General features: G+C 35.3%; 2 protein-coding genes and 1 non-coding gene across 4 annotated transcripts; 1 reads left to right on the plus strand and 2 right to left on the minus strand.

The window, feature by feature from the left end:
* Positions 1-31: 31 nt before the first annotated feature.
* Positions 32-113, minus strand: trnal-uag (transfer RNA leucine (anticodon UAG)). Its single transcript has one exon. It is a non-coding gene; the product is annotated as a tRNA-Leu (tRNA).
* A 242-nt stretch (positions 114-355) lies between these two features.
* Positions 356-4,004, minus strand: LOC113054212 (integrator complex subunit 3 homolog). Its single transcript, XM_026219584.1, has 5 exons — positions 3,265-4,004; positions 2,779-2,833; positions 2,650-2,691; positions 2,343-2,497; positions 356-1,182 (listed from the first exon to the last, which is right to left on the minus strand). The coding sequence occupies exons 1-5, from the start codon at positions 3,418-3,420 to the stop codon at positions 556-558; spliced, it is 1,035 nt and encodes a 344-aa protein (XP_026075369.1). The 5' UTR covers positions 3,421-4,004; the 3' UTR covers positions 356-555.
* A 6,064-nt stretch (positions 4,005-10,068) lies between these two features.
* On the plus strand, positions 10,069-17,714 carry LOC113054211 (arrestin red cell-like). 2 transcript variants are annotated; one of them, XM_026219581.1, is made up of 16 exons: positions 10,069-10,225; positions 10,772-10,802; positions 10,873-10,933; positions 11,035-11,079; positions 11,606-11,802; positions 12,968-13,027; positions 13,170-13,237; positions 13,343-13,478; positions 14,032-14,116; positions 14,234-14,306; positions 14,477-14,614; positions 14,876-14,959; positions 15,359-15,382; positions 16,569-16,645; positions 16,749-16,803; positions 16,900-17,714. In XM_026219581.1, exons 1-16 carry the CDS (start codon positions 10,203-10,205, stop codon positions 16,985-16,987), a joined length of 1,245 nt encoding a protein of 414 aa, XP_026075366.1. In that variant the 5' UTR covers positions 10,069-10,202; the 3' UTR covers positions 16,988-17,714. The 2 variants fall into 2 exon arrangements, with proteins under 2 accessions (XP_026075366.1, XP_026075368.1); XM_026219583.1 differs by lacking the exon at positions 15,359-15,382.
* The last annotated feature ends 510 nt before the right edge of the window (positions 17,715-18,224 follow it).

An 18,224-nucleotide genomic window follows, 5' to 3' on the forward strand; every position in this document is an offset into this window, starting at 1 on the left:
TCCTAATTTAAGAACAATTTGAAAATATTAATGGCAGCGGTGGGATTCGAACCCACGCCTCCAGAGAGACTGGAGCCTAAATCCAGCGCCTTAGACCGCTCGGCCACGCTACCCTATGAAGCCAGCTAGAAAACGTATTTTTTGTTCTGGTCATTGCTCCACGTAATTAACCATAGCTGAACAAAAAAGATTAGCCTCTTGTATTGACGGGAAAAATATTTTGCTTTTCAAAAAACGTTTTCTTTCTATGACCTGAAGGGGTCAGTGTGCTCACATACTTTCATCTAAGCTGAAATACATATGAAACCAAAAGATGAATCATATAAACAAACAAAAGTAGTTTTCATATGTCCATATTCTTTATTCTGGCCTCAATATTTGTTTAAATACATATCTAGCTACATATTATACACAAGGCCATGGTTTAATGTATTTAATGTAAAATATGAACTTTATCTTATAATTTTTTTTTTACATCAATTAGATAAGGAACCATCAATGTAGGGGTAAATTATTAAGATTAATATTTTTTGACTGATTTGACTTAATTTTAAATCAGGGAGCCGGAGCTGCATGGCGGAAGGGATCATATAGATCTTGATTGAAGTCATATGGGTCATATGTTGGAACCGGAGCGTCTAGGGTTACTTTGTTCCCCGTTTCCTTTTTCACCTTCTCAGCAGCAAATGCTGGTGATGGTTTGAGTATGGTAACTGGCCTGGGAGGATTGTCTATTAGGCAGTCAGGGTCCCAGTAAGGATCACAGTCATACTCCATTTCTTTCATCATCATTGAAGGAGGGGGTGGTGGAAGAGTAGATTTTTGTGGAGGTGGTGGAGGAGCAGACGTCACTGGCTCTGAGGCAGTTACAGGGGGAGACTCCTGGACAGAGCTTAGTTTACAGTTTGGGTGGTAACGTGGATCACAAAGTACAGGTACGCCACCAGTGGGCAGGTAAACGATATGTGGCTTGCATTGGGGGTCTTTTAAATTACACAGGTGCATAACTTCCATCTTGGAGACAGGTGGTAAAGTAGGAGGTGGAGGCTGGGTTGTGGGTGGAGGTGTCGATTTTAGTTGAAGACCGAGTGCATTCTGGAATTTGGATGCATCAGGGCCATACGTGAGCTCCAGATGCCGCATCTGCTGGTAAAGCATTCGAATTCTGTCTATCTCATAGAGCTAGAAGAGAAACAGAGATAGTTGAACCAGAGATAAAACAGCTCTTTGTGCATTTTATATAAAAAAAACACTTTATTTTATTTTTACAGTATATTGCTGGCCGAATAAATAACTTTAAGGGACGATACACCCAAAAAATGAAAATTCTGTCATAATTTATCACTCACCCTTATGTTGCTCCAAACCCATAATATTTATTTAATCTTTAAAAATTCAAAAGATCCAATAAAGGTGTTAAATTTTTGCCTTTTAAACCATACTGGTTTGCCATTCAATTGATATGGATTCATTTTAAGATGTCTTTATGACCATTTTGGATTACCTGGACTTTCAATGGAGGAATTAAAATATCCCAGATTTCATTTGAAAATCTTAATTTGTGTTTCGAAGATTAAAACTAGGGTAGGTGATTTTGGAGAGGATAGCAATAGCAAGTTAGCTCTTGCTAACTCTCTAAAGCCATGCCTCCTCCAAAAACACATGAACGAGCACAGGCAGAGCAGAGGCTAAACAGCAACACGAAGAGAAACGGCAAGGGTTGAATCCAACTCTATCAGATAACCTCATGTCTCATTTACCGGTGAGGAAACATCACAACACAATGCGCAAAATATTGCAATAATTACACCTTCCATTCTTGCTCAGTCTGCAGAAACGTCATGGGACGCAATGATGATGTATCATATCTGCACAAACAGGGTGCATGCAGGTATGCAAATACATATATTGACAGGCATGTAGGATCGAGAGATGTGATTGGACAAACATGTTATGTGTATGTAAATACTTATAAATACATTTAGGCCATCGAACATAGTGATTGCTATTGGGATGTGACGAGACTTTTAACCGGCATAACAAAACAATTTTTTTACCCAAATCACCTACACTGTCTTTAACCAATGTCTTACTTTGAGGATGAGTAAATGATCGCAAAAAAAAGAATTTTGGGTGAACTTTTCCTTCAATAACTTAAAAAATCAACTTAAAACAATGTTAGCATTTATTGATTAGACTTAGACCAATTCATTACATAATATTTATTATTAATTTGTTCAAAAACAGCTACATTTATGCTGTTTACTGGTGGAAAAAAAAGTTTTATCAATAAAAGGATTGAAAACAAAAAACAAAAATAAAACATATATTGTTTTTCTTACCCCTTCAATGTGCCCAATACTGCTGTAATAACGATAGTAGGACTGAAAGTCTGGATTTTTGTGATACCAGTTGGGGTTAGCTGTTCTCCTTGGGCGTGCATGTGCCAGAAAATCATGGGCCTGTTCAGAGTCAATGCTGACAGCTGGATTAGATGCTGCGAGAGAAATTAGTAGTAAAGCATAAGTAAATTTGCATTTTTGATGGAAAAGTCTAAAAGACAAATATGTGTATGGTGTTGCACTGGCAAAAATAAAGGAACTAAAGGTTTTGTCATGCATTATTGCTTTTGAAATATTTCAATCTTACCTTTGTCTTTGGAAACTTTTGCTAGGGATGTGGCCTGCGACACTGCAAACAAAAAATGAAAACAGCAAAGAAATATTCAGCTGAATATTGATTTCATGTTGAAAAAGTTCTGAATGTAAATAATCATACCTGGTAGAACTACCAAGCAGTGCAGAGCCCCATAAATGCACAGCACAGACGTCACCTGAAAAAAGATTTGAGTTTGTACTACATTAACATCCTAATGTACTACATACTACATCCTAATATTTTACCTTAAAAATATTTGACACAGAGCTCATGCAACATTGATTAGTCTGATTTGTTTTAGTCTATTTATTTAAATGTTTTAGTCAGAAATGTTTATATAAAAAACATTAAGTACATATGAGGTACTGATATATTAATGGCAACAACTGCATGTGAATGAAGGTCTTTATATTTAAGTAATATATAATTAAGTCTCTCTCTCTCTCTCTCTCTCTCTCTCTCTCTCTCTCTCTCTATATATATATATATATATATATATATATAAAGACACAACAACAAGTGTCAAATATCTAATATTTTAACATAAATGTTTAACAAAATTCTGAGATATATTAACTTTGAGAACTGAAAGTCAAAATCACTCACCTTCTGTCTCATCTTTGGTCTCTCTTCAGACAGGAGAATGGTAAAACATTTAAATACTGGACTCAGTGCTAGCAACTGCATGCTTACATTTGATTGGTTGTGAAGATCAAGACGCTCCCTCCTCCTCCTTGTACTCCCATTCATTTTTACAGACATTTTTTAATTACTCAAAACAATGTCACCTATTTTGTGGGCCTTGTCTGAAAATCTTGAGTTCAAAAACTTGCAAAATGTATACGTACACTTACGCATTATTAATATGTTCCCTAAGGACTGACTAGCATTTTTCATTATTTTGTCTCAGTGACCTACATAGATTTTACTAGTAGGCTATTATGAAAACTAGTCAGAACTTTTACAACTTTCATTTGATTGATCTTATGGTATAAATCACACCATTAAGGGATCTATTATGTATGTGACATGTTGTAAATCTGATCCCTCAGGCATGTTTTTGGTACAGGGTCGAGAAGTCATTGCTTCAGCTCTACATAATTTCAACATCTCCGCTGTCTGGTTTGAAAAATTGCTCAGATGTGTGTGTTCAGGAGATGATAGCATAAGCACCCCTGTCTTTAGAGGCGCCACACAAAATTAAACCTTTACTCCTTTAGAAACAGCTGGAGCTCTAATTTTGGACTCGAGCACAAAACATACCTCTTGGACCAAATCTTCTGAACTTTTGTTTTGATTTAAACATTCAAAGCAAACCAAAAAAAGTTAATTAAAGACAGTGGCTATATGAGACAATTCATTTTTTTTTTTACACTTTTTTTTTTTTTAGTTTTTTGCATATTATGTTGCACATGTGGTGGCATGAAGGCGGAAGGATCAGAATACTTTTAGGTGGAGTGAGCAGTTGGTTAAACAGGTGTGATGGAGCAGAGCTGGAATCTGAGATATGTAGGAAAACAGAAGGTAAATAACAGAAGCACTAAACATTAAGGAGTTACTGCACAGGTCCCATCCAGCCTCTGTACACTCTCATCTTCGCAATAAATCATGAAAAATGATACCGTCATAACCACACCCTATTGTGAAAACTCTCTCTCTCTCTCTCTCTCTCTCTCTCTCTCAAACACACAAACACACACACACACACACACAGCTATGGTTGCCAGACCTCTACAGTATGAACTAAGTTTTACAAATTAAAGTTACTCTTACAGTAATAAAGTCTAGTGTTAATACTAAACACTAAAATTTGTTTTTTAAATTTATAATAGGCTACAACCACTTAACAACACAGATGGTACACAAAAACCCATACCAGGAACTAGAATTAGTCAGAAATAGCTTTTTCCACATGCTAATATAAATAGAAGGTGTCATACACACGAATAAAACACCATCATGGTTATACAAGTAAACACTAATATAATGCAATAAACATTAATGTAACAAAACATTAATTTACTGATAAGACAAAACTAGGAAGGAACATAGTTATTAAAATCGTACTTTAAATTTATTTGCTATTAGTGTGCATAATGTCTTCAGTTCAGACTGCACAATTTTAGCCCAGTTTTTGGCTCGCTGACTGGTTTTGAGAAATCACCGACAAATGCCCGAAATCACAGGCAAATCGGTGCTCGTTCACGCGAATGACAATCATGTAGTGTGAATGAGCAAAGACGCAATCTGAGAGAATCGTTGACGAGTCGCCGATGCCCGTGAGATATTTGTCATGCTAAATATCTGGACCTGTCGGCGATTCAAAATCCTGCTGTGTGAAAAGTGTTCAGACTGAAAAATACATCGGCGATGACCGATAGCCAATGAGAGAGCAAGATACAGAGCAGCGGGGAGTTCGGGGAGGAGTTATAGACCACACGGCTGTTTACAGTCTCCACATGGTTTATTAATTATTAATTTTCAAACTTTCTATTTACCTACTTTTATTTAAAAACTGTTAGTGGCGATATTTAAAAAAAAAAAAATGAATAAAATAATTAAAATAATTTAAAAAATCTGTCATGTATATCAATAAGAAATCTTGTTTTTAATTCAAAAGTATAGTTGTTAACATATTCAAATGAGAACTATAAAATCACATCAAATCAGCCAATTGAGTCCTGGCCCCCTGATTGAGAATCAACCAGATTAACTGTATAACTCATTTTAAATCTTAATGATAAGTTTAAATCTTTCAATTTAAACTAAAGACACAGCAGAGTAGCCCTTTACAATTGCATGCAGTCGTCCTATAATGTCCAGTCGAGGAGAGCAGGTGGGTTTCCTAGGATTATTCAGTGTTACATGTCATTTATGAATTATTGTCTTTTTCTCTCTGGTTGCAGGGTGGAAAGAATGAGATCTTTGTGGATGTGATAGAAAGACTGTCTGTGGTTATTAGCTCCAAGGTGAGTACAACTCAAAGAATCATGTTTTGAAATAAAACTGCTAATTGCTATTCATTTACATGTTATTCTACTTTTAAGGGAGTTTTAATGAAATCTGATATTCACGGAGAGATCAGAATAAAATGGTATGTTGGCTTCATCTAGCATCCCAAGTTAACGCAGACTGTATATGCATATATTTTATGGTTGTATATTCTTTTGCTCATCCTGTAGAGATGCGGATAGGACTGAATGAAGAGCTCATTATTGGAAAGTCCCAGCTGAAAGGTTGAGTATGCAAACACTGATAGGGCTGGGATAAAAAAAAAATTAAATGATTAATCTAGCAATTATTTTTTCGATGCATCGATTAATCTAACGATTCATTTTTTCAGACCAATTCGATTTCGATTATCTCCCCATTAATTGACTACTAACAAAAAATGACATAATCAAAAAATGTGTCAATATCAGTGCATCGTTACATCACATCTGTCTTCACGGATCCATTACAATTTGCATATAGATCAAATAGAGCTGTGGACGATGCTGTATCATTGGTTTTACATTCTGCACTTCAACATCTAGAGGGTAGGGATACGTATGTCAGGATGCTGTTTGTTGATTATAGCAGTGCCTTCAATACCATCAGACCTTCCATTTTAATATCTAAGCTGTTAGACCTGGGCCTCGGTACTTCCATCTGCAGGTGGATACAGGACTTTCTAACAGGCCGTTCTCAGACAGTTAGAGTAGGCACTACATACTCAGCCCCAATAGTGTTAAATACTGGAGCACCTCAAGGTTGCTGTCTTAGTCCTTTATTATATAGTCTGTACGGTATACTTATGACTGTATTGCAAAATATCCCACAAATAGTATTGTGAAATTTGCAGACGATACTACAGTGGTAGGACTTATTGACAACAATAATGAAACTGCCTATAGGGATGAGGTAAGTAATTTGATCAAGTGGTGCCGAAGAAATAATTTGTCCCTGAATGTGGGGAAAACTAAGGAGGTCATCATAGATTTTAGAAGAAATAAACCCACACATACACCTGTCTACATCAATAACTCTGCAGTTGAAATTGTTAATACTTTTAAGTTTTTAGGCATTCATATTTCAGACTCCCTTTCATGGTCTTTCCACATCACCTGTGCCATTAAGAAGGCACACCAGAGACTTTACTTCTTGAGGTGTCTTAAGAAATATGGTATGTCTCAAAATATTTTAAAGAAATTTTACCGTTGTACAATTGAGAGTATACTGACAGGTAATATTACAGTGTGGTTTGGAAGGGCTACTTCAAGTGAATTGAATCTTCTGACGAAGGTGGTTAAAACCGCATCAAAAATAATTGGGGTTCCACTGGAATCACTACAGGATATTTATTGGAAACGCAGCACTGGGAAGGCACTGAGAATTATACAGGATGTTAGTCATCCGGCACATAGCCTCTTCTCCCAACTCCCATCAGGGAGACGTTGGCAAAGCATCCCAACACGTACGTCACGTTTTAGGGACAGTTTTTATCCACAGGCCGTAAGGCTACTGAACGATAGTGTAAGAGGAAGGAGGGCTGAGGTTTGAGCGTATGTTTTTTTTTTATTTTTTTTTTTAGTTTATTTTATTCTATTCTATCTTATTATTGACTGGTGCTGAGAGAGTGCTGAGGCACATTGTATTTCATTGCTGTGGTACTCTGTACGAATATGCATATGACAATAAAACTGAACTGAACTGAACTGAACTATTGTTCTTATTTTTTCCGGCAGTACGGTTCTTAATGTTTCCATCACTGTTCCTGTTCCAAAAGGCTCCGTGAGGTCAGATTTTATGCAACAGCATGAATATTAGAGATATTTAGTCTTATGGACCATCTATAACCCCTGCATCCCTCTGTTCTGTACAGTATGTCTGAGGAGCTCAGTAGTCCTGAGCAGACCGCTGAACTGCAGCCTGCTCTGGGAGATCCTACGTTTCCCAGGAGGAGCGCAGTTGTCAGCACTGTTCAAGGTGATGTTATTATATGGTCATCTGCTTGACACAAATTGTCATCAGTCATTGATGATGTATAATCTGATCCCACAGGTGGATATTCCTGGTCTAAGCTCCGCCTCTTTGCTGGAGGTCAGCCCTGTCAGTATGTCATTCGAACTGCCCAAACAAACCTGCCTTCAAATCCACTTCCTCCGGCTCTCCCCAGCTCAGACAGGACTGTCACAATGTTGTGTTCGATATGTCACTCAGTCTGACTCCTACACCATACGGATCTGACCTAACCAGATGGAAAGAACAGTAAACAAACTGCTCTGTGCCTCTTCCAGCCACAAGATTTTTTATCTATTTATTTTTTACATTTTGTTGGGAAGTTTTGCAGTTTTGCTCCTTTCATTTTTCATTTCTCTCTTTGACAGAGACTGAGTCTAGAGATTTTTTGGATATATAACAATATTGTGTGCTGTATGCTGTATTGTCCTGTATGCCTGTCAAATAGTGTTCCTTTATTTAAAATAAAATAAGCCCAGTGTTGTATAAATATCAAATATGCATAAATAATGATTTGTTTTTTTGTCATATCTTCTGTTAAACTTCATGTAAATGCAGGCAAGCAGTTATAAGAGTGGACGAAGTACACAAATCAAGTACTTGAGTAAAAGTACAGATACGTTTAATAAAATTTTACTTCAGTAAAAGTACGTTACTCCTTTTTAAATTTTACTCAAGTAAAAGTACAAAAGTACTCTATTTTTTATGTACTTAAGTAAAAAAAAAAAGTAATTATAGATTTATTTTCCAATTTTAATTAGCCTACTTAATTTTATATTAGCACATATTTTTTATAATCCTACTGCTCAAAAGTTACCTGGGATTTTCCTAAAATAAATACTTTATAATGGTTACCATAAGAATTTGATAATTAAGGTAACTCCAGTTACCATGTTCTGAACATCATCCCTTAATTTCCCCCCAGATGTAATCTATCTAGGTGGTTAAATAAAAATATTTAGATTTTATAAAAAAAAAAAAAAAAAGAAAAACATCAACTTAGCACCAGCAAGCCTTTTAGCTAGACAGTTAGCATCAGCTAGCAACATTTACTTATTTTCAGTATGGTTATGTATAAACATTCATATCCGTCTACTCGGCTAGTGAATCCAAACAATATAAAAACAAATAACTTTACTGTAAAAGGTCACATAGGGCTAAATATGTAGCATTTTAATAAAATAAATTACATTACGGCAGCGGGGAATTTGATCGTGCATGAGTTATTTTATTTAATCTAGGTTATTTTAATGGTTCGGGTTTATTTTTTATTTTAACGTTACCTAAAACATAGAAACATTAGTAACTTACTTTTGGCACGTTTTGGCAGCATCAGTCGCGCGCGCGCTCACAAGATCTCCCGGTTCTTACTTGTGAATTCAGTTCACTGGAGACTCGCACTAAACGGTTCATTCATCAGTGAGTTGTCGACTTGAGAACAGCTGCAATTGGATCATTCTAATTCGCGAATGGATCGTTTGGTGCGATTTGCGAACCGATTTAGAAGGTTAACGGAAGAAGTTCGTTCTTGATTCAGACACCGCTTCTGCGTGTCGGAGCACGTGATAAGGAGTAACGATGAAGTGGAGCTAAGTAAAAAGTACAATCTTATGCTTTGGAATGTAGTGAAGTAAAAGTAAAAGTTACTTAAAATAAAACTACTCCAGTAAAGTACAGATACCTGGAAATGCTTTTAATACTGAAAGGGTTAGTTCACAAAAAAAAAAAAAAAAAAAAAATTGTCGTCATTTACCCACCCTAATTTCGTTCCTGACTTGAGTTGCTTTCTTATGTTGAACATAAAATAAAATATTTTGAAGATTACTAATCAAATAGTTGGTGGTTGCCATTGACTTCCATAGTAATTTTTAGATGGGGGTATGGGGATTAATAGGATTCAAATGCCTGCTTTATTTTAAACATAATTATCTTTCTAAGTAGATTTTCGAACTGTAAACCTATATTTGTAGCATTTGTAGTGTTATTTCAAGAGATAAAACACTATTTACCTACAATTTCACTCTCACTTAACAAAAAAACCCTGTAAACATGTACAGTTTACACAGCCTACACACTCTTTACTGTATTTAATATGTAATTTTTATATATATAAATTTGTGTAATGCCCTCTTATTTCCTTTTATTTTTCCCCTTTGTCTTTTTTGTTACGGTTATTCTTTTACTGTGTTATTGTGTGACTTGTATAATATATAGTAGATACTATTATTATATTGTATTATACTAATTAGTGCATAGTAAATATAATTAATAGTATAATGTAATTAATACACGGATAGAACACTTCATATAATAAATACAAAATAAATAGATGCGATTATTCAGTGTTATTAAATATATATTAAAAGTAAATAAAATAAAATAATGCATTTATTTGGTTTGTTGTAGTAGTGCTGCCGCGTGACCCAACCGTAGCTCCGCCCACCGCCAGCCACCAGTGAACACCAACAGGAGCTGCTGCTGTTTACACTCTGTGCAGTAGCCGTTTCCCCCCACAAATTCCCACGGCCAAATTCTCCCTCATTATGGGAGACAAGGCAGGCACCCGGTGAGTATTTGTTTTTAAAGCTTAACACTTCTAATTAATTTTGTTTGGTATCATTATTGTTGAAATTATAAAGCGAACAGTCGGAAAGCTAATACTAGCTGGATTGTAATGGACGTGGATGGAGAACCAGACTGAGCGTGTTGGAGAAGCAGCACGTTTGTTATATGAAAAATGTTTTGTCTGTATCATTTTGTTAGAAATGTGTATTAGACGTTTCCAAAGGCTTTTTTAGAAGTCCGTTCATCCTTTAGCATTCATGTCGCATAGCTTGGCAGCTAACAACAGCTTGGCAGCTAACCCACATCGTCATACTGCTCTTGTTGCTTATTTAATTAAACTTAGCATTATTAATGTTGTCAGCATGAATGTAATAATAATAGGCTTTGCAAGCAAATTAGTTCTCCAGCATGCAATTTGCTGCTCTCCACCATTTGTTTAATCTTGGCATTAGCTTCACTTTAAAATGTTCTCACCTTACAACAATCGATCAGCTTTGCTTTGATAATGACTGTGATTAATCACGCGCTCATTTCTCTTATTCTAAAGGGTATTCAAGAAGTCCAGTCCGAATTGCAAGGTAAGATTTTTATATATCACAGTTTTTTGGTTTCCACAAGTTGTAGTTACAACCCTGTCTCTTTCCACAGCTTACAGTATATTTGGGGAAAAGAGATTTTGTGGACCATCTAGATCACGTGGACCCCGTTGGTCAGTGGTTTCAGATAAACAGTTCAATTGAATTTTAATGGAGAAGTGAAAGTCTACTAGTTATATTCACTGACATAAATCATATTGTACTTCTGCTACAGATGGTGTGATTCTGTTCGACCCAGAATATCTCAAAGATAGAAAAGGTGAGCTTGAAAGCATCTTTGTTATTTGGTATGAATGCATTGAAATTACAATTCTGGATAATACATCAATGCCAAAGTCAATAATTAATTTCATATAATGGCTGGTAACCAGTAAACTGCAGATACTATAATTGCAAATTGTTTTGTCTAAATAATAAAAAAAAAAAATAAATAAATAAATGGAATTCATTAAATTAGAAGCAAGAATTTCTGCATTTCAAAATTATAAAGTAATAGATAATTATTTTTATATTTTTTGTCTAAAAATTACAATGGTGTTATTAAATTATTATTTTTTAAAGATTCAAGTGAGCATTAGATGATTGCAAAGGTAATCTAAATGTAAATACAAGAAAATGAGCATGGCCAATTAAAGTATATGATACCAATATATCGAGCATCACTAATGTTTGGGTTTTTAACAGTTGATGAATTTGGAAAGCTTATCTCAAATAGAAAGTTTTCCCATGTTTTATGACAACTTATTTAATATCATATGCAAATGATGTCTCACTTTATCCTCCAGTGTTTGTGACCTTAACCTGTGCGTTCCGGTATGGCCGCGAAGACCTTGATGTTCTAGGGCTTTCTTTCCGAAAAGATCTTTACATCTACACTTTTCAGGCCTATCCTCCCATTCCAGAGGAATCCAAGCCCCACAGTCATCTGCAGGAGAGGCTTTTGAAGAAAATGGGCCAGAATGCTTATCCTTTTCATTTCACTGTGAGTTTCTCCCTTTTTTTTCCTTTTCTTCTTCTCGTTTTATTGTGACCTTGGACCACAAAACCAGACATAAGGGTACATTTTTTTTAATGGAGCTTTATACACCATCTCAAAGCTGAATAAATAAACTTTCCATTGATGTATGGTTTGTTCAAATAAGACAATATTTGGCTGAGTTACAACTATTTGAAAACAGGAATCTGAGGGTGCAAAACAACTCTAAATATTGAGAAAATCACCCTTTAAAGTTGTCCAAATGAAGTTCTAAGCAATGGATATTACTAATTAAAAATTTTGTTTTTATATATTTACAGTATGAAATTTACCAAATTTCTTAATGGAACATGATGTTTCGTTAATATCTTAATTTTTTGGCATAAAAGAAAAATCTATAATTTTGACCCATACAATGTTTTTTTTTTTTTTTTTGGCTGTTGCTATAAATATACCCCATTGATTTAAGACTTTCAGGGTCACAAATGATTGTTATAATGCTTAAATTCACTTTAAATTGCATTTAAATTATTGTTTAGTATTTGTTTTTAATTATTATTTTATGTATTTATTGTTTTATTATTATTTTTGTTATTTATTAAAGGTATACTTCACCCCAAAATGAAAATATTGTCATTAATCTCTTACCCCCATGTCATTCCAAACCCATATAAACTTAGTTTGTCTTTGGAACACAATTTAAGATATTTTGGATGAAAACTGGGAGGCTTGTGACTGTCCCATAGACTGTCCCCTAGTAAATTACACTATTAAGGTCCAGAAAAGTATGAAAGATATTGTGAGAATTGTGCATCTGCCATCAGTGGTTCAACCAGAACGTTATGAAGCCACAAGAATACTTTTTGTATGCGAAGAAAGCAAAAATAACGGCTTTATTCTAAAATTTGTCTCCTCTGTGTCACTCCACATCACCGTAGCGCCATTTAGGTGAATATGAGCTGAACACAGGCAGTGTTTGCTCTTCTGTGTCAGCCACGCCACAAGGATATGTTTTCTATGTGTATTTCCGCTTTGATTTGAACGAAAACAGTGCATAACATGGGTAAATAATCAGTTTGGAATCAGACGTTAACTTTTTAATGTACCTTTATCTTTTAAATGGGAAGAACTTGATCAGATACTTAAGTTGAAATATTCTTCTGTTTTTCAGATACCACAAAACTTGCCATGCTCTGTTACTCTGCAGCCCGGGCCTGAGGACACAGGAAAGGTATTATCACTCTTATGTGGCTCATTTTAACACTACAAACTCCATCTAACCCCTTCAGATTTGTCACCCTATTTTGCACACACCCTGTTTGTGAAGCTCAGTTTTATTTGTCCGTTGTTCATCTCTGTTGTTCTCACCCCAGGCCTGTGGTGTGGATTTTGAGATCAGGGCTTTCTGTGCCAAAACGGTGGAAGAGAAGAACTGCAAAAGGTTTGATTATTTACAATTTCCTGTCCGTAATCATTTTTTTTCAGTGTAAAAGAGATTAGAAAAGAGAGATTAGATCTTATTTGAAGTCTTTTTCTTCCTCCACAGGAATTCAGTGCGACTAGTGATACGTAAAGTCCAGTATGCTCCTGAGAAACCCGGCCCACAGCCGATGGTGGAGATGACGAGGAGTTTCCTCATGTCAGATCGGTCATTGCACCTGGAGGCTTCACTAGATAAAGAGGTATCATACGGTTTAACCCTCATAATGCATTCGGGTGTGTATTGACCTGGAAGAGATCAATACAGAGAGATATAAACATTTCTAAAAACCTCATTGTATTTAATAAGGGAATGAAACTTTGCATGTGCTTCAAGGTTCTAAAAGTACACATTTATTTATTTACTTATTTACCATGAAAAAAAACATATTGTAGAAATTAACACACATAGGCACATATGCAAAAATCTAGTTAAGCAATCAAAGTTTTCACAAAATAAAAGTTTACTGCATTAAAGTATTTCAATTAAGAGGTATATAACATCTAAAAACTGTATGCATATAACATTTCTCTCTCTCTCTCTGTATACATGTATTAATGAATATATATATATACAAATATTTCTCACATTCACTTCTCAAAGAGAAGTTGCTGATCAGATACAATTATGGCAACTGTGACTGTTCAACGATTCTTCGAGTCAAAATGAAAAATATATACAGACTTGAATGCATCACGAGATTTAACCCAGATCAGTGCTAGTAATAAATAATTGACCTTGATTTTCTCACCCAGCTCTACTACCATGGGGAGCCCATCAGTGTTAATGTCCATGTCACCAATAACTCAACCAAGACTGTGAAAAGGGTTAAAATATCAGGTGAGTCACAGCCAACAGTTCTTCTATTGCTGTTTGTAGATTGACACATTTTCCTATCGCTCTCATCCTGTATGATCTGTTATAACCTCTGCACTGTTTCCATCTGTGTCTCTGCAGTACGACAGTATGCTGATATCTGTCTCTTCAGTACAGCACAGTACAAATGTCCAGTGGCTCAGATTGAGGCAGAGTAAGTGTTTTATTTATAGAAATCCTTCTGTCTCTGAACTTCTAGTTGTCTCCTATTCAAGATTTATCATTGAGATGTCATTGAGAAAACAAACCTGCCCAAAAAATGACACGAACAACATGTCGTCTTTTGTTAACAATGTGCGTCTTTTCCGTCTCTGTGTCCTGCAGCGATCAGGTGGCATCCAGCTCTACTTTTTGTAAAGTGTACACACTCACACCCACTCTCAACAACAATCGAGAGAAGAGAGGACTGGCGCTGGATGGAAAACTCAAACATGAGGACACCAACCTGGCGTCCAGTACTATGTGAGTAAGCCGTACTTTTTGCACATTTTACCCATATGCTCAGTGGTTACCATGAAAAAACATCTATTTATTTTCTTATAAAATAGTAATATAAACTTTTGAATGGTAGTGTACAATCTAAAAGGATTCATCAGTCAATGGTTTGCCATTGGTGCCAAAAGCAGTTGACTTCCTTATTTTACACTGTGACACATTGCAGAAGTTGAATTTTTTGAAGATAAAGAGCCAGTTGCTTGATTCTGTTTGTGTGTTTGTCTGCAGCGTGAAGGATGTGACTAATAAGGAAGTTCTGGGTGTCCTGGTGTCATATCGGGTTAAAGTCAAACTGGTGGTCTCCCGTGGAGGGTAAGTCATGTGTTCTGTCCCACCTGCTTCCTCTCTACAGTCACTCACTGGGGAACAGTTTTGATTGTTCCATATTGTGTGTGTGTGTATGTGCACAAGATTGATGGTATGATTCAATTCTCTGTGGATATTAACTATAGTGAAGTAGTCTGTTTGTGAGGTTGGCCTTATTCGATCTCTTTTTTTTCCGGTTTGATATTTTCAGTGCTGGTGCTTTAGTTAGCGTGCTGTGCTTTAGCTGTTATAACTTTTGCAGGATGCTGTGAGCCTGAGTGTTTTATACTCCCTCCCTGAATTGTGCTGCTTCGTTCTGCTTATCAGATGATTTTGTCATCCTCCCATTGTTTTATGCCTCTCTCTCTATCTGTTTCCTTCCCCTCCATCTGTCTGTTGCGTCAGGCTTTTAAGCAGCTTGCTGGAGAGGTAAATACATCCATTGTGCATGCTGTTTTGCCGTAGTGTCTCTAGGTCTGACATGAAAAGGAGATCTGCATGCTTTTGAAAGCTCTGCTCAGCTTTACCCAGTTGGAGCACTAACCTTAACACACATGAAGCCGCATGTATGGATGAATCTCACTAAGAAATGTCTAGTTCATATTTGTATCTCTAAATCCAAAGAAAGACATTTTATAATGTAGAGAATGTATTGGCCCACTGGGAAAATATATATTAAAATGATTAATGTCAAACAAATACTACTAGAATGATGTACACTTTCAGTTGTACTTAACAAATTTATATAAAAAAAAAAACTTTCACATGATGAAACCAGCTGAATCATTAAGCTTTGCAAATTATATATATATGTATATATATATATATATATATATATATATATATATATATATATATATTATGGCATTTTATACATATGACATAATGACTAATACTTTTAATTAGTATTATGTTAAAAATGAGATTTTATTTTCAGTAATATTTAAAAAAAAAGTTTGTGTTAATTCACAGTGCATTTAACTAATGTTCACAAGTACAACCTTTGATTTTAATAATGCATAAAATTTTTTTGAAATGAACATTAACTAAGATTAATAAATGCTGTAGAAGCATTTTTCATTCTAGGTTCATGTTAACTAATGAACCTTATTGTAAAGTACAATGGGGGGGGGGGGTAGTAATGTTTTTGGATGTCTTTAATGAAGGCTCTTATGCTTACCAAGGCTGCATTTATACATGTCAGAGGAAATATATATATATATATATATATATATATATATATATATATATATATATATATATATATATATATATATATATATATATATATATATATATATATATATATATATTAATTAGTGAAATATTACTGAAATACTATTTAAAATAACTGTTTTCTATTTTTATATATTTGGCTGAATAATCAGCAGCCATTACTTCAGTGTCACATGATCCTTCAGAAATCATTTTTATATGCTGATTTGCTTATTCTGTGATTAATAGAAAGTTCAAAAGAAAAGCCATATTGTTTTAATTTTTAAATATGGGCTAATCCGTTCGTGAGAGATTCATCGTCTTATAAGCTCTTGCACACCTCCGGTATTTCAAATGATGGCAGTGTTGGTTTTGCTTTTTTATTTTCTCTTTCATTCAGGGACGTCTCCGTAGAACTGCCTTTTGTCTTAATGCATCCAAAACCCACAGATTCCACCCTTTCACATTCAACCTCAGGTTTGTGCTGAGATCTTATTAATATCTCACAGAACACCTTATTAATTGCACTAAATAGGCTATATGGAACTGTAACAGGACTTGTTGCTTTTGTGTTCAACAGCTGCTCCAGTGTTGGATCCACCAATTGACACCAACTTGATAGAGTTTGACACAAAGTAAGTGATAGTTTATATATATAAAATCATTAAGCATAATGATCATATATCGGTTTTGTTTTAAGCTTAGTTTCTTTCTGTTATTCTTTCTAACAGTGGTTTAACCCCAGATGACGACATTGTATTCGAGGACTTTGCTCGCTTGCGGTTAAAAGGAATAATCGACAAGGAAGAGGACTGCTGAATTTATCATCTCATTCATCATGAACAGAAGTGCTCCTCATTACATTCTGCATCTCATCTCGTCAAGGATGTAACAGTGACTCAATTCTCATCTCATTACGAAAGAAGCAGTATTGGGATATTTTACTGGAACCTGGAGAAACGTAAAAGACTAATTAATATACATATGAAAAAAGCTATGAAGGTGGGGATTCCAGGAAGTTTCATGTTTTTGCATAGTCATGTAAAATTATATGTTTCTTTGAAATTGTGCCGTCTCTTGTGTTATGAACAGCAAGCCAGTCTGTAAAGATGGTGAGGTTTGCTCCATATTTATTCCTTTAGGAAGATGGTCATGAATTTTCATGTGATCTATATACAGTATGGACAGCTGGATGGTTTCATTGACACAGGCTGTGCATGTTTCTCAGTGCTGCTGTGAGGATCATGTGTGATTTAGCACAGGATCTTAATATATTAAATTGCTGCTTTTAATTTGTCTGACTGCTGCATTGGTTCAAAAAGAGAGAAGTAAATGTATAGATATTTAAAATCATCCTTCAAGAGAAAGGACATTTGTTGTGTTATTACAGTTTCCATAAATACAGGTTACACTGTTTGCCATTGTATTTTTTCTTTTAAAACTGAATTTTTATTTAATTTTTAAAAAAATAAAACTAATAGAAATACAACATGGCTGTGTTACCGTGTTATTAAACATAGGTATTAAGAATAAGCTTTATTTTTTTTGTAAAATAATCTCCAAAAGCGGAGTAAAATTGCCTACAACTTAATTGACATTCATAGATAAGCAAGTCTTAAGAAGGGCGTTCTGTGGGCTTGATTTCTGACTGAGCTGCTGTCTATGTGCACGAGATCTGACACGAGACCGCGTCTTCAGGCGACCAGCCAAACATTGCCACCTAGTGGACGATAAATTAATTGCAAATCATTGATGTGCAAAGTCATTGAAGAAACTGTAATAAAATATTAATAGAATTACATTCACCTTTCTTGTATTGCATTGTATTTATTAATACTCTCAGCCTCCTCTTTTTTTCTTCTCTAACCAGCGGTCGAGGAGCCGCTCATTCTGAAGGTTTGCGGCAGTCAGATCCTATCTGAGTGAGCTGTGCTCCAGTCTCAGTGCTGTCAGTTCCTTGATTGACACTCAAGCTGATGCTCGTGTTCCTCCACTTCACTTCGGTCCAGTAGCGGGCAACTCTATAGCAGGAAGACACAGTGGCCTATTAGGACTG

The sequence above is a fragment of the Carassius auratus genome, chromosome 35 (genome assembly GCF_003368295.1).
Source record: "Carassius auratus strain Wakin chromosome 35, ASM336829v1, whole genome shotgun sequence".
Taxonomy (NCBI): Eukaryota; Metazoa; Chordata; class Actinopteri; order Cypriniformes; family Cyprinidae; genus Carassius; species Carassius auratus.